The sequence below is a fragment of the Aquarana catesbeiana genome, linkage group LG05 (assembly GCF_042186555.1).
Source record: "Aquarana catesbeiana isolate 2022-GZ linkage group LG05, ASM4218655v1, whole genome shotgun sequence".
Classification (NCBI taxonomy): Eukaryota; Metazoa; Chordata; class Amphibia; order Anura; family Ranidae; genus Aquarana; species Aquarana catesbeiana.
In genome coordinates, this window is record NC_133328.1 from 556,205,590 (window position 1) to 556,222,639 (window position 17,050).

At 38.9% G+C, this 17,050-nt stretch overlaps 1 protein-coding gene across 2 annotated transcripts in view; it reads left to right on the plus strand.

Moving 5' to 3' along the window:
• RALYL (RALY RNA binding protein like) overlaps nucleotides 1-17,050 on the plus strand; it is a 1,862,755-nt gene that overhangs the window by 1,507,517 nt on the left and 338,188 nt on the right. The window contains exon 1 of one of the 2 annotated variants that reach the window (XM_073631887.1): nucleotides 6,788-6,981. The exons of the other annotated variant lie outside the window; for it this stretch is intronic. Coding sequence (XP_073487988.1) covers nucleotides 6,945-6,981 — 37 coding nt within the window. The 5' untranslated portion in view covers nucleotides 6,788-6,944. Of the gene's footprint in view, nucleotides 1-6,787; nucleotides 6,982-17,050 lie in introns of those variants that run through there. 2 annotated transcript variants of the gene reach the window in all.

Below are 17,050 nucleotides of genomic sequence, written 5' to 3' on the forward strand. Positions count from 1 at the left end.
GGGACTATATCTACGGGCTGATTAGGGACTGTCCAGGGCTATACCACAGTCACATCCCAAGTATATAAGTATAGGTGTGGACAGGCAGAGGTAGCAGTACCACCTGTGCCACCTCTGCAAGTAGGAAAAGTAGTACCAGCTGTACTCACCGGAGGGGGCTCCAGAGGACCTTCGGATGGTTTTAGATGGCTTTAGAGGGCTCCAGATGCCGGTGGAACGCACGCTGCCTTGAGGACCCGGAAGTTCGGATACAAATGCGCTCCACCGGCGGTATCCGGCTACCCAAACCGTCATTTCCGCCCGCGCATGCGCAGTACACACAGGCCGGAAGTGCGGGTGGATATGCGTTCCACCCCGCTACCTCCGACCACTTCAGCCCATACTCGCTGTGAGCGAGAGTGTATGGGTGCGCACGCATATCCTCTGCGCAGGCTCGCAGATGTAGAAGGATGTGTGAGGCTGGTCGTCACCTGGGTAGACTCAGCATAATGACATACATTGCTGATGCAATGGTAATGAAACCACATCATCAGAGAGGGAGGAGGGAAAGGGGAGGGTCAGAGAGAGAGACTGATGCTGATGCCGGGAATGATTCAAGGGACACAGGCAACATAGCCATAATGCACAGAGGAGATCAGCTTACCGAGCAATCGCCAGAGAGTCACTTGCCAAGAATATACAATTGAATAAAATTGAATAAAATTATAATGTTATATTAATAGACTACTCGTTGTAGTCAATGTAGAAACAGTTAATATTGGCAGATATGAAATGTATCCGCAAAAATATATTGAAAAAACCTACATAAAAATTATTAATATTTATATAAAAAAACAAATATAAAAATCAAATATAAAATTAAATTGAATAAAATGAAATGAAATGAGAGTCGCATGCGCATCTATATACTGCATTGCAACACATAATGAATCGCAAGGCAGACCTCAACTAAAGGCTATCCATATATGTGTATGTATACACACATGCCCTCTCAAAACAATATCTAGTAAATCAATGTTGGTATACATGAGAAAAGTGATTAACCTTACTTGATCCAACAATGGGACATGACATTAAATAAATAAGGTTAAATTGCAAGCAATATAAAAGAAAAAAAAAAGAAACTGTACATAGCCTGTGCAGAGAGCAGAGCTATGGGAGGGACCCAACAAACCTCCCTCACCATAGGCTGCCTGCAGAAAAAGATGGGTGGGGGTGAAAACAAGACCAGTCACAATGAGAGAGAGCAGCAGGCTCTGCAACCATTTTTGGCAATCTCCCCTCTTCACCAGCCAGCCACTGTAGAGATCATGTGACCAGACCAGAGCACCCTCAGAATAGGCAAGTATAGACATTTTTCCTTTACAGGGTAGTATAGAGTTTAGAAGGTGGATGGGTGCAGGCTTAAGCTTGGTTAGGAATAGGCTGGAGTCCTCCTTTAATAAGTTAGATTATGTTTGGCCTGTTTATAAAGACATTGTAGAATAAAGAGAAACAGTATCTATGTGAAAATAATGGTTCTATACCAAAAGCCAGGGTCTTTTATCTGTGTGATGGTTGACAGATAAAAGACTCAAATAGTTACATTACCTGGGCATTGGGGAATGGAGTCAGAAAATGGAATGTAAGCAGCATATGAACTTTTCTGTTTTTGAACCCATTGTGAAACTGTAAACCCATCTATGTAGCATGGAATTTTGAAAAAGATGCAATTTTTCAGTGCTGAAGCACATATTGTATGTTTTGGGATTCACACAGCATGGGCACCACACACTTGCAATTCTTTTTGCACTGAAAATACTATCCTATATACTTGGAAGCAAGCTTGGAAATAATTTTAAAACATAAAAAAGAAGAATCTTTTTGTTTTACCAATGAATGATCTATAATATAAGGGGATATGCAAACTGGCAGAGAAGCAGATTTCATATGTCAGTAAATAACATGGCTTGTATTTGCAACATTGTTTTGAATTGATATATGTGTATACGTGGTCGCAAGGGCTTTTCATTTTATATATTTTCAATATATTTTATTAAAGTGGTTCTAAAGGCTAATTTTTTTTTTACCTAAATGCATTTTCTGCATTAAGCTTATAAAGCTTTTAAAAGCTGCCTCCTCCAGACCCTCTTAAATAGTTACCCGAGGCTGATCTCAATGCAGTGCTATGCCAGAGAGCAGCAGTGCTGCTATCGCTCTCTCTCTCCTTATAAGCTTGGAGACAGCAGTGGGAACCATTGGCTGTCAATCAAATCCAGTGTCGAGGGATCAGGGTATGGGGCCAAGCCTAATTGTGTATGTCATATGGACAGACATAGCCTGGCTAGGGAGGGTGCCCGCACAAATGTCACCATAGCAAACAGCTTGCTATGGGGGCACTTGGAAGGGATGAGGAGCCCAGAGCTTTAATATGATATACTTTCTGATCTATTTACTAATGCTAGCAACAGAAGGATTAAAAATAGTCAATGTTGATTGAGAGAGTGAAGTTCTGCTTTAACTTTATTGTTATTAAGAATTCTTTGTAATACCACAGTAAAAGTGACAGGTTCTCTTTAAGGAGACATTTGGGGTCCTCTTTTGTCACCTTTGATGATGAGGGGAAATCTTCCAATGAAAACGCCTGTTCTCGTGACAACAGGAGAAATTTCCTGCTGATTTGGAGAGATTTCCTCTTATTTCCAGTTGTCTCCTCATATAGATCTTCTTAATGGACAGACAATGGTAGTGTAGTACTACCCCTGTGAGGGCCACTTAAAGATACGGTACCCCAATGGTTGCCCTGGCCTTGCAAGTCTCCTGACACCCTGGGTTCAGACATTTCAGCAAAGAAATATGGATGCAGACACAAATTACTTCAAAATAAACCAAATAAGTTTTGCTTGGAGTTTTGAAGTAAATAGAATCAACAGCAAATGGATCAGATAAGAGAAATAAGGTTATTGTTATACTCTTTATATGAGTGAACAAATGACTTGTCAGTAAAGTCCCCTGGGGAGCAATAAAACAGCAAGTATTAACCAATCAAGTTCTATAGCTGTAGGTCAGAAAAGGATAGAAGAATGACCAATCTGGACTACTACTACAGACTACTCCCTTTAACCTCCTGACACCACAGCCCCTTTAACGCAAACACTTTACACAGTTCAGCAAGTTGTATATAAAGTCGGTGACCTTGGTCTCTAAATAGAGAGAGTTTCTTGGTGATATGGGGCCAGATAGATGCCCAATGTTCCTGTCTTTTGTGTGTATGTGTGTGTGTGTGTGTGGGGGGGGGGGACACAGAGGAGTCCTTTCCTTGATTCAAGTGTCTTGAATCTTCAGCTAGCTCAAGTGATAGGGCCCAAAGTAACAGTGAGATAATGACATACAGTAGCACAATAGGTATTGTAAATGTCTCCTTATAAAGCTCTAATGAAGAGGGCAAAGTAACTTCTGCATGCAGTGTCCTTAGGTACAAAGAGGGTTGGTATATGCCTGCTCACCAGTCCAAGTGATGTCAAGCTTAGGAGAAATGGTGTGAAGATCCTGCAGCAGGCCTCTGCAGATACTGTGCACGACCCTGCACCTCCCAGCTCCGCAGCTCAGCTGGATCTCTGATGCAGGTGATGTGAATGACCTTCCGGCTGTAACCTGACGACCAGACCCTGCCAACAACAGGTGCATCCATGCATGCTCTTGGGAGGCTCTCTCCTGCCACCAAGGCCGCAACACAGCCGCGCCCAGAAATATGTTCTCTTCCTCCAGCTGGCTGCGGCTTGTAGTTCACAACGATCCAGGTTTAATGTAAACTCAGCTTTCCAAACTATATATCCCAAGATCCTCCACTTAACCCTGCATTCAGGATGTGACAAAGCAGATCCCAGGCTGAGCACTAGAGGGAACAGCCTCACTGTGGCAGATGCTGTAGAGTGTCCTCTGATAATATAGGCAGTTTTGCCAGCTCATGGCTACAATAGCAAAAAATCTTAACGTCTTTTAATATAACATTTTCTTATACAGAATCTGTCACAAGGATAAATAGCCATTTCCAGCCTGTATACCAGTTGAAACAGCATTGCTGTTAGTGAGCTAACTTCTATAGAACAAGTGTGAAGCTGAACAATCAGGGCATGGTATCTGCCATTAAAATCTTCTTTGACAGGAATTGTGCTTGATTGTTAGGCTTCCTTTAAAGCCCAACTCCAGAAAACTCCAGAAATTAGAAAAACATATACTTTTGCAGTGCCTCCTCCCAATCACATTGCAAAAGTTAAATGCTCTTTTTATTTATGGTGTAGAGCAGTGGTCTGCAAACTGCGGCCCGGGGGCCGGATGCAGCCCTTTGTTTGTTTTTATCTGGCCCTTGGGACATTATTCCCCCCACTTTCAGTAACAGTGGGGCATAGTTCCTGACACCAACAATGGGGGCATTATTCCTCTCACTGCGCGATTGAAGGGGCACTTTTCCTCCCACTGACATTGATGATGGGGCACTATTCCTCCCATTTATACCAATGATGGAGCACTATTCCTCCCACTGACACCAATGGGCATTATTCTTCCCACTGACTTGATACCAATGATGGGGCACTATTATTCCTCTCAATACCAATGATGGTATTGTTTACTCCCACTGACGCCAGGGCAGTTTCTTCTCCCACTGGCCACAGTCCAGCCTCCCTAAAGTCTGAAGGGCAGTAAACTGGCCCTTTGTTTAGAAAGTTTGGAGACCCCTGGTGTAGAGGAACAGGCAGGATTACTTACCCTATCCCCCGATTTGGCTGGTTCTGCAAAACTTCTGTTTTGTACATGGTGGGGGGCAAACATGCAACCGCAGATGGGAACAGCTTAGAGAGTAGCCTGCAAGGGGACCAGTCTTACTGTTGGAAGGAATAAAGTATTTCTCCTTTATCTAGTACCCCTAGACATAATGAGCATTTGACTCTTGCCATACCTAATATTTTTTAATATTTCTTACTTTTTAAATGTTTCTAAGGAGAAAGTGTCATGACTAATTCTAGTAATTTCTGGACAGTCCCAAGTATCTTTGCCCCGACATATGATGCAGGGGGGTGGTTTCTAAATTTTTAACCCTCTGTTAGGACAGACAGTTTAAATCCAGTTTACAGCTGGTGATGAAGAACTGCTAACACAGCACAGACAGGGTTACTTATGTTATACATTACTGCACAGCCCCATCATAACAATTACAGCAGGGGGAGCATGTAAGGAGAAAGTGTTATAAACCGAAAAGCAAATATTTACTATATTGCAGCTTATCAATTCTTAGATGTGATGGCTGCATCAGTTTTTTTTTTGCCTTTTTTCTTTTTTTTTTTAACTAGGTGTTCTGGCTAGTAAGTCTGTTGTTTTTCAAACATGTATCAGTTAAGAGTGTTGAGACAAACCATTTACCACTGATAAGGATGCTTACAAGGATTAGCTTTTATTTATTCATGCAAAACCTTTATCTCAAAATAAAAAATAAAAAAACAAAACAAAAAAAAAGATTGCTTCAACTGCTTGTGTAACTGCTTATAAAGTGTGAGCTGGAGTTTGGCTTTAATTTGAAGGCCGAGGTAGATGAGAACAGTATATTACGAAAGTCCCAGCAATGAACAATCAGGCCTGGAGGGTAGGCACAGCTGACCAGAGCCACTTACAAATAGCAGCAGGGGATCCTAATCTTGAAATTATGCCGACAACTTCTGCAGCGAGGAGTGGGAATGCGACCACACTCAAATGGGAAGCTTCCTTAAGTGCAGATAGCATAGTCCCTGAACTTTTTTTACTCCTTAGGAACCTTTCCCTGCTGCTATGGACTGTCCCGGCCTGACGGGGAACCTGTCCCTACTCTAGTCACTCACACAAATGCACAAAGTGCACCAAACCCAGGAGCCAGCATCTTAAATAGACACTGCCCTGACCCAAAATGGCTACCAAGGTCATGTGGGGTGCCAGCGTCTAACCAGACATCTGTCCCTCTAGTGACTGCAGGAAGTCATGACTTCCTTCCTCTTCTGCATTGCTGCTTCAGTTGAGCACCGCCTACAGTGGGGAGTACAGACTAAAGATTTAAATCTGCTAGTACATCTAACACTTTGCTGTCCAAAGATACCCCTGTGCTCCTTCATCTGGTAATACAGGATGTGTGTTACTGGCCAAATCATCGGAGAAAAACTGAGGGAAAAAAGATGAATAAAAGGAAACTAACACAGCCACCACTTCTGAATGATTGGTAAGCTGCAATATATAAAATTTTTGGTTTTGGGTTTATTATCACTTTAATCAATAAAAAGCACCTAAAAAAGTAACCGGCAATTTTATATATATATATATATATATATATATATATATATATATTTTTTTTTTTTTTAAGTTGTGTTATGTCAATGGGAAGATATAATAAAGTACATGTTATCCAAAACTTGGCTGCAAAAGTGGAAATCATTTTAATGTTGATGTGATTAAATGTTAAAGATGAAGAACACCTCCTGCATTAACTTGTAACCCCCAACTGAAAAAAAAAAATGGGCAGCTATGCTTTAAATATTCCACATATGAGGGCTATACGTTAATTACCAATATGAAGAAGGTTTCAAGCTATTAGAGTGATGTGTATTTTTTTTTCTTTTTCATTTGCACTTAATTTGCCCTCTGCAGTGTTATATGTATTTTTAAATGCACAAGTGACTTTTTCCCTGTTACCTTATAAACAGTATAAGCAATTCCTCCTTCTTTTCGGTTTGCATTATCTAGATGCAGGGCTCCTTGTAGCACCCCTCTGTATTTCATTCAAATGGTTTCTGCCATGTTCACAGTGTGAAATTGCTGGTTAGCTTCCATCAGCACTAAGCCAAGTGTCTCTCTGCAAAGCACAAGCACGATCCATCCCTTTTGTGTTCCTGTTTGAAAAAAAAAATAATAATAATTACTTCCTGAAAAAGTTGGATACGTCTTGCATGACCATGTACAAGAGTAAGCGCAGAAATCAGAGATGTAAGTAGATTTTTTTTTCATTTAATTTCATCCCCCACCCCTAAAACACCCTCTTATAGTGAAAATGTGAATTCTTATTTTTGCTGTGAAGTAAGACATGAATCAAATGACATTCATCTGCGAGAAATACTGCCAGGCTTTGATCCATTCTGCATAAAATGAAAGGGATGGAAAAATAGTTCCTTTGTTACTATGGAAACTCTCTTAAATTATCAGTGTTAGAGCCACCAAAAAATACAACAAATTTTAAGTTTTAAATGTGTGCATGAACTGTTTGCGCTGAGACGGATTAGAAGATATAAGTGCTTTAACAGCTAGGCAAAGAAGTAGTGTTATCATTTAATTTTGATTGCTTTTATAGTTATCCCTCAACATAGCACTGTATGTCAATATAGAAATATTAAGCATTTAGAGTATTGTTTTGTATTGCTATAGCATGTTTAAATAACTCTCAGAAACAGAACTGCATTGTAGATGATATATATATATATATATATATATATATCTATATATATATATATAGATATATATATATATATATATATATATATATATATATCTTATCTTATTTGTGAGGTTTTTAAACATATACAGTACATAGTAGACCCATCATTTAGTGGATTGCTTGCTTAGCCTATTGTTATGTTGCAAAATAATTCTTTATACTATATTGCTATTGATTTTATCATATTATAGCCTATGAATATGCGTGCTATGTTTGTTGTGCTGTGTATTGTTGTGATTTAAGAATGCTTATCTATGTATTTATGTAGATATGTATGTATGTATCTATCTATCTGTAGGTTTTGTCTCTGTATTTATCTTATGTCCTTATAAAACTTCAAAAGATTTGTATAGACATAAATTTAGATAAGCGTTTTCCAGATCTTCCCAAAGTGGAATAATTGGTGTGGAGCTAATTAAATGTTGCTTATTAACATAGCCAGCCTTACTGTGTTACTCATGCAGTTTGGTTGGTAGGGACCCACAACTGGGCTTTTTACCCAACCCTGGAAAAAGTCATAAGATATTCAGTGGGTACACCCATATCTCCAGCCCCTCTAACTTTTACTTAGGTATAGTCTCTCATAGCATCTAAACTTCTTGCAAGGGTGGAGCAAATCCTCACAGAAGGCATTGGGTTCTGCAAGATGCCAGTTTCTGATTGATAGCTGGCATAGATAAATCAAAAGCCAACAACCTTGGTTGAACTAGATGGACTTGTGTCTTTTTTCAACAAGGTTAACTATGTAACCTGTAGACTATTTTGTGTTTTGTAAGTACCACTGTGTCCTAGAAAAGGAAAAAAGTTTTCTCAGATACTATGCCTGGCTACAACTTGGTGAGGATTTTTTTTTTCTCAGCAAAGGGAAGCATCTTATTATTGGTCCACCACGGTTATGGGTGGCCTTTTGGGCAAATGGGGGAAGGGTGAGGGGATTTACTAAACCTGGAGCATGCAAAATCTGGTGCAGCGCTGCATAAAAACCAGCTTCCAGGATTTGTTGTCAAAGCATAACTGAACAAGCTAAAGTTAGAAGCTGATTGGCTACCATTTGCAGTTTCACTAGATTCTGAGTGCTGCAGTTTTAGTAAATCTCTACCATAGTGTGGTATAAAAGTAAGGAAGGAAGGGGCTCCATTCACACCTGGGCATTTTGGAATTCCAGAATCAAGGCAAAACATGGGAGGCGTTTGCGATTCTTAATGGCACCTCAATCGCGGCACAATTTTGTCACGCGTTAAATCGCGCTGCAATCGTGGCAAAACCACAATGCGCAAAGCTTGTCACTCAAAAAGAAGCAGAAGCTTCTACTTGGATTCCAGAGCGCCCAGGTGTGAATGGAGCCCAAAAGTTGCATAATAGAGTGGCCCAAGAGTCTAGGCTCATGGGTGCTTTAGCAGAACATGGAAATGAAGGCAACTGGAGGAGCCTGCTATTGGAAGAATTGGTAATTTAATTTGTTTAGACCAAAAGTACTTTTGGCATTTTAAAGTTAGGTTTGATGCAAATTTTCAGAAGGAACATGCTAAATATGTATTTTAAAGACCAGGGATGAGTTGTATGTTTTGCATTCGTTCTTGCCCCTGTTCCTCTAAATCGTGGCCAATGATAAATATGTCCCTAGTCTTTGCTTCAGCAGTGTACAAAGCATGCAGTCATACAAGAGTTTTTTTTACTCCTGTACTGTTTTTCTTTTTTATTGAAAATTGTAGCCCACAAGCTTCATGCAATGTAAATGATCGAGGCATCATCTTAGTTTGAAAGCCATATGCCCCATACACACGATCAGAAATTCTGCCAGCAAAAGTCAGATGTGAGCTTTTGGTCAGAAATTCCGACCATGTGTATGCTCCATCGGACTTTTGTTGGCAGAATTCCAGCCAGCAAAAGATTGAGAGCAGGTTCTCTATTTTTCGGTCGGAAAAAGTTCCTATCCGAAAATGCGTTCGTCTGTAGGCAATTCAGACGCGCAAAAAATCACGCATGCTCAGAAACAATTTGACGCATGCTCGGAAGCATTGAACTTCATTTTCTCGGCTCGTCGTAGAGTTGTACGTCACCGCGTTCTTGATGGTCAAAAGTTCAGAGAACTTTTGTGTGACCGTGTGTATGCAAGACAAGCTTGAGCGGAATTCCGTTGGAAAAACCATCCAAATTTTTTCTAAAGGAATTTCTGATTGTGTGTACACGGCAATAGAGAAGTGCTTTGGTACTGTCACGCTCAGTAGACTACATGTATCAGTTTTTGGGAACAGGTCCTATTGTTTGATAACACCAGAGTGCTTTAAATTAAAAAAAATCACTGGCATGAAAAACTGTTGTAAAATATGTGTGTAAGTAATCATCAGACAAAATCCACCATAAAATGTATTAGTCATGGAGAACTACCATAGTACCATTTAAATGTTTCTATTTCGTCTTCTAAATTGACAAAAAGTAGTTGATCATAAAATAAGATTAGATCAGATTATATATGTTTTTATAACCGTGTTCAATCCAATGACATATTACATGGTAGCTCTCAAAGTTTAAAAGGCTGCCTGATCTGTTTAAATCTCCAGAGAAAGAAAATCCTCTGTTGTGTTTTCCTCACCAGATTGGAGGTGTTGAGTGACCACAAATATTCCTCTGTTATATAAATTTCCATTAATTTGATGTTATTTAGTCCCATTTATTTGCAGAGGGTAATGGATAGTCTTCCTGGATCATCTGTAGTCCACTATTATCTTCTTATTTTACTATTAGGTTGTTGTCTGTGCTCTACTCAACCAGATGTTGAATGTTCTCTCAATAGGCTATCATTGTTATGTACAAGTGTGATTAGACTGTTATCTTCTGCGAACTTCACTATAAAGGCATTGGTAGGGGATGCAATCATATTGGACTGAATCCATAGCCCTGTAGTACTCCTGTGTTATGAATGAGAGTGGAGGTGAGTTGATTTCCCATTCTCACTGTTTGTGGTCTTTTAAGTTAAGAAATCCATAATGCATGAACAGAATGAGGCGCCCAAGGTGTTAATCTTGTACACCAGTTTGTGGGGATTACTGTACCGAAGGCAGAACTAACCAATCAATATCATCCTAACATAAGTGCTTGGGTGCTCGAGATGGGTCAAGGGCGGCTGTATGCAATGCAATATTGACAGCATCATCAGGCGACCTGTTCACTTGGTAGGCAAACTGATGTTTATCCAGTTGAGTGGGGATGCTGGCCTTGATGTGTGATAGTACAAGCCGATCGAAACACATTGTAAGCACCGGAGTTAAAGCAATGGGGCAAAAGTCATTATGATTATTATAATGAATAAATAATATCTTCTCAATCATAAGGTAAAGTGTTATAGTGAAACTACAGCCAAATACTGTATGAATACAATGTTATAATGATCTGATTTGCTTACCTAAAGTTTTGAATTATGATATACTGAATATTGAATAATGATCTACTCATTTGGTTTACACTGATTGCAATGAATAGGTAGGTGACATCAGTGTTCACAGCTACAGATTTCTGGGTCACCTGCCCCCAACCGGACAATGAATGACTTTTATCAGCATACTGCTGAAGTATGTGTGTGGGGGGATCAGCCTTTGTAATATTGACCTTGTGTATGTAGACAACAAACCGCTAAACGCAAAGATGAAATAAATATACGGTATATGAATTGTTTTATCTGCCAAATTATTTGCATGGCAGGGGAAGATATCTGATTTTTCTTCTCCTACAATGGGTTTTGCACCCCTATAGACTTGCAAAGAAACGCATAAATCTTCTGATGCAAATAAAGGCTTTTAAACACAAGCCCTTACCTTTACAGGCTTCATTCCCATTCCCAACCTTTGAATGTACAGTGAAAGGAGAAGCAGCAGACTGATGAAATCCTCTCTCTGCTCTCTGGTCTCTCCTTCTACCAGCATGTTTCTTGCACTGTAACACAACTGATTAGCTCCTAGTGTTCTTTCTTCTTGCCACAGTCTGTTCTCTGCTGCACAGGGACTGTAGGAGACTAATATCAAGTCATATTCAGGTACTTACATTGCTTGCATAAAAAAATATAGATCGATATAATGATGTATTAAAGAACACAGCACTGCATTATTTTTTATCTTTTATATCTGCCTGGAGTTCAGCTTTAAAGTGATATAAAAGCTTCATCTTTTAAAAAAACAAAACAAAACACCTCATACCTACCTTTTTGTGCAATGGTTTTGCACAGAGCAGCCCGATTCTCTTCTTCTTGGGTCCCCTGCCAGAGCTTTTGGCTCCCCCCCCCTTGACCAGTGCCCCTACTAGCAAGCCTCTTGCTATGGGGCACTGATGCTCACTCCCGAGCTAAGTAGTGGAAGCCAATTACTCCCATTGCTGTGTCAGCCAATGAGGAGAGAGAGACCTGAGAAAGCTGAGGCTCATATGCACATCTCTGGATCGAGAGGGGGCTAAAGTGATTATTAGGGGGGCTATGGTGGGAGCAACAAACAGAAGGTTTTTCACCTTTATGTATAGAATGCATGATGGTAAACAATCTTCAGCCATTACAACCACCTTAATGATGATTTTGATCAATATATTATTATAAAACAACTTGGGATTTTTTTTATAGTTGGCCTTTTAAAAAGTGAGAGTCCTTCCCCTTACGTTGGAGCAATATTTTTCTGGAATGCTGACCAAAATTCACATTTGAGAGATACATTATGTTTTGCTTACAGTTTATGTACTTTTAGATCTCATGTACACTGCTGCTGGTAAACGGACGTTTAGGAGCAGTTGGGGCATTTTTTTTCAGCTGCCCCTGAACTCTCCTCTGTTATCTTATCAGTACATGTACACAGGGTCAGTTATAGTAGTTTCTAGGTAGTTGAGTTTAGAAGTATTTTTTGGAACGCCAAAAAATGCGTTCAGGACCGATGTTCAAAGGCATTTAAATCGCCACATGCCTGTAACAGCTTGTAAACGCTGCTAAATGTGGTAACTCACTTTTAGCAGTGTTTTGTTTACAGACGTTTTTCATTTTAACAAAAAAAATAAATATATATATATATATAAATCAAACGCTCCTAAACACAAATGGGGGCATGTAAACGTGGCTAAACGGACGTTTTTAAATGTCGGATTCTAGCTGTCAAGTTAAATCATTAGGAGAGGTTAAACAACGTCCCGTGTGTATGATGCCTAAATCTTAGTTTTCTGTTAAGCTAAATTCCTCCCACTTTGTAATGCTTTATTCCTAGAATGCTATATTCTGACAATTATTCATAATTATTGTAGTGATGTTCAAATTAAATAGCAACCAGTCAGATTACAATTATCACTTCTAGTTTATCTAGAGTTAAAGAAATAATCAATCAATCAAAAGAAACAAGGGCAATGCAACATAAATGGTTTTATACATGCATCAAATTATCAAATTATTGCTTTTGTTTTTATGTAGAAATGATACTGTGCTAGCACTATCACAATTATTGCCCCTCATAATGCTATTTTAATGCTGTTCCTCAAGGCATCTATTATTTATTGGGTTATACTGTAACATTCAAAATATCTGACTTTATGTCAAATTATCAGTAGAATACAAAGAGAATCATTTCTATAAATAAACTTAAAAAATAATACCATATAAGGTGATTCGGTAAAGGTATAAAAGCTGGCAAAGCACTGGCAGATATTTTGAGACTAGGCATTCAGATGCCAAAACACACTGGTTATATGTTATATGAAGGTCATATGTATTTAGGACTGAAATGAGTGGGCCTTGGGCAGTCAGTTAAATTAGCAGGTGTCCTTTTCTAAAGCACAAAGGGCACTATATCCCGGAACAATATAATAGGTAACAGTGTAAAAATACATATACAGCTCTGACAAAAAAAATAAACCTAAAACAGTGAGCGAATTCACTGAATTGTGCTTGCACCACTCTTCTAAATAAAAGAGGGAGCAGATGCTGATCCTAATTACCAAAAGAGCGCAAGCAATCAGTGTTCTGTTCTTTGACTGTGACAGGGCACACAGCACAGGGATTGGAGAGCTTGGGTTGCATGCTCCCACCCCTCTGCCATCCCTGCCCCTGCTCATATGAGTGCTTGTGGTATTAAACCTGCAGGCACTGCTCATGTAGTGTCATCACTGCACAGGCAGAGAAAATGGATGTGTTCCCAACATAAGCTTTGTCATACAATATATGAAAGTAGTGCCCTCATAAACAAAACAAAAAGGGTGTTCCAGCAAACACAGGTTCTTTTTGATGCTGCAGAAGCAACTCTGTATGGAAAACCAATTTCTCAACCAAGAATCAGTCAGGTGGGCACTTACTGTATGTTACAGTAAGTGATTCTAATCATTCACTGTAAACTTGCTTATTTATGTATCATTTTCCTACATATATATATTGTGAAATTTGGAATACATTTCCAGAATAACTGAAAAAAGAGTGTATCAATGTTCTGCCATCTTGAATTCAGCCCTTGCGGTATGCACCTGTATAACCGGGTACCGCTAGGGGTTCACATATCCCTGAGAGCTACCATGCTAAACCATTCCCAGGGTTTAACCTTTTGTCTGTATTTTCTTTTTCGTAAGTACCTTCTAAACTGTGTGAACAGGCCATCTAAGCACACTATATATTCTACATTGTGACATGACATGTCACATGGTTTATAGTTGCAATATTTTTGTGATCCTAAGGTTTACTGTAGCTGAAAGTCCAGTTTTATATGCTGCTTGCTAAAAAAAGAAATGCATTTCAAATAACCAGCATCTTTTATAGATAATAAGAATCCACATACTTAGCAAATACTGCAGGTGATATAAATACCCTTGGGGAAAAACAAGAAGCTGATGACAGGTTGACTGCTATGTCAGTGTATTGAGGTAAAGTAAAATAAAAGACTGTGTGCTTTTGTCTTCCAACTATGGCTGTTTAAAAGCATATATAAACCCAAAAAACTAAAATTTATATTGCAGCTAACTGGTCCATAGATTTTATTTTTACCATGAAACTCTGAAAAATAACACATTTCCTTTCCTTTCATGTCTACGTAAATTTCTCCATTGTATCTACAGAGGGTGCTGGACTTCAAAGTTGTCTTCTTTTGTCCATTACATGGTGGAGTGCTAGTCCTACTCAGGGGAGTGTGGGGTACGAGCTACATTCGTACAGATCTAGAATCAGGTAGAGGGTTGGTATTGCTTGCCTCCATAATGCCTTGCCATATTCTACAAGATAGAACCACCAAAGTATCCTCAATGACCCAGTGGTCAATTTATTATGAAAGATGGATAAGAAAATATAAATTCCCAAGGAGTATGTAAGTGTGTGTACGTGTAGGGAGGTGCTCTGGTTGTGTCCCAACACAATTTTTCTTGCAATGCTACATGCACTTAGAAATACATAAAAACTGCCATTACAGAACTTTACACCTCAGCATTGTTTTTACTCTGCTTTTTTCTTAACCAAAAGTGCGTTCATGTCTATATTTGTTTGAAGTTGCATATTGCGACTGATATTGCTAACACTAGGCAAAGTGCCATTTCTGTAAATATTGGAGTGTTTTCACACTCACTGGCACCTTTATCTTTTCGTTCTTCCTTGGTGATTGAATTCATTGATTGCTGTTGCATAGATGAATACTGATGGCAGTAATGAGTGGATGATAGCAGAATCAAAGATGCTTGTTGGATGAAGCCAGACAGAATTAGCTAGAAGTCAGCCATGCAAAAGCTGCATTGCAATTTATGTAAGATCTCTGTGACTGTGAGTTATAATAACCTCATCTTGTGTTCTTGCTAAATCTGCTTTCTTTACTTCATTAATACATTTGCAACTCTAATTAAACCCTAAAGCTGAACATGAACGTCAGATAGAAGTTAAACGTTAGAAAATGATCCAAAGACCAGGCAGATTTGTGGTTGACTGATATAAATGTGGACAAATATGTTCATAACTCATAAGTGCTTATTTTCTTGTGCTCTGCACGCACTTCTAGAAAAAGGAATACTGGCCAGAAAAGTCTGATATGACCGATAGACTTTTTATAGAATGCCCAGACAGTGATTTCTAAGGTGGACTGAAAATAGGCACAACATTTGGTACCTGATCACAAATATAATAGTAGGGTTGGTAGATGGCCATGTAACTCTTAAAGTGGAACTAAACCAAGAAAGCTGCCATTTTAGCCTCTGTTAGATCTGCAGTTGCAATGGTGTGTGTGTGTTGGGGGGGGGGGGGTATAAGGAGAGGTCTGTGCTCTTTGTAAGCCGCCAGGACTGACACCACACCACCACCACATAGCATGGACCTATTTGCCTAAGCAATGGCCTTGGGGTTTATAATAAAGAAACATTTCCAGTTAGAATGTTAAACAGTTAGTTGCTAGTTAAGCAACAAAGATTTTTACAATGAAACCTTTGAATGTCATGTAAGCCTTGGGACGTTTTTATTGTAATTCTGTTTTTTGAGAATCACAGCCAATAGTTCACAGAAGATAACTGGGAAAGCTGACAACTTTGTTTAAAATACACATTCTGTGCACTGAAAGCTACAAGAACACTGGGATTCTGGTAATATCAAATGATATAGTTTTTATACTTAAAGAATAATTCCAGGCATGGTATATTTTTACAGGTAGGTTGGTCCAGCTTGAACCAATTTAACTATGCATAGTGTATATGGAGCTTTTTTATTTCTTATTTGTGTGTGTGTTTTGTTTAGTTTTTTCTCTCTATTGGTTGAACTGGATGTACATGTGTCTTTTTTCAGCCAGATTAACTATATATATATATATATATATATATATATATATATATATATATATATATATATATATATATATATATATATATATACATATACATATACACACAATACCTGGCTGATGCCCATGGAAACTGGAAATCACTGAAGACAAGTGATCTCCGCTTGCTTCCAGGTCTGGTGCTGAGCAGCCAATTTGGTGTACTTTGAACGAGGTCGGTCTTTTAGCATGAATGCCATTCAGATAATGCTTTACACTCTCTGAAATAATGCAAAGCATTCTCTGATTGGACGAGGTGGAAAGGTGAGGTGTGACATCACATGCTCCACCCAACCCAATCAGAGAATGCTTTGCATTCATTCAGAAAATGCAAAGTTATTCTCTGAATGGCGTCCATGCTGAATGGCTGAACTCTTGTATTCATAATGCAAGAGGCTAAGCATGGGACCTGGAAGGACATGGAGATCACCGAAGTAGCAGTGTCCACATCAGTGATTTCCAGTTTCCAGGGGCATCAGCCAAGTATGGCATATACTGTACATAGTTACATTAGTCCAAGCTGGATCAATGTAACTATGTGAAAATATATCATGCCTTGGAATTTATCCTTAAAAAAAAAAGAAAATCAATGTAACACATACAAGGACTGGTAAGCTGCAATATACTGTAATGAATGGTTGTTCTTGTGTTTATTAAACCTTTAAATCTTTTAAAATTAATATTTTTACAGTTTTTCTTGTGGTTTATTTTTATTTTTTCTCACCTTTAAATGCAAAGCAACTCAAGTGCTATGCAATGTAGAGAGTAGATTTGC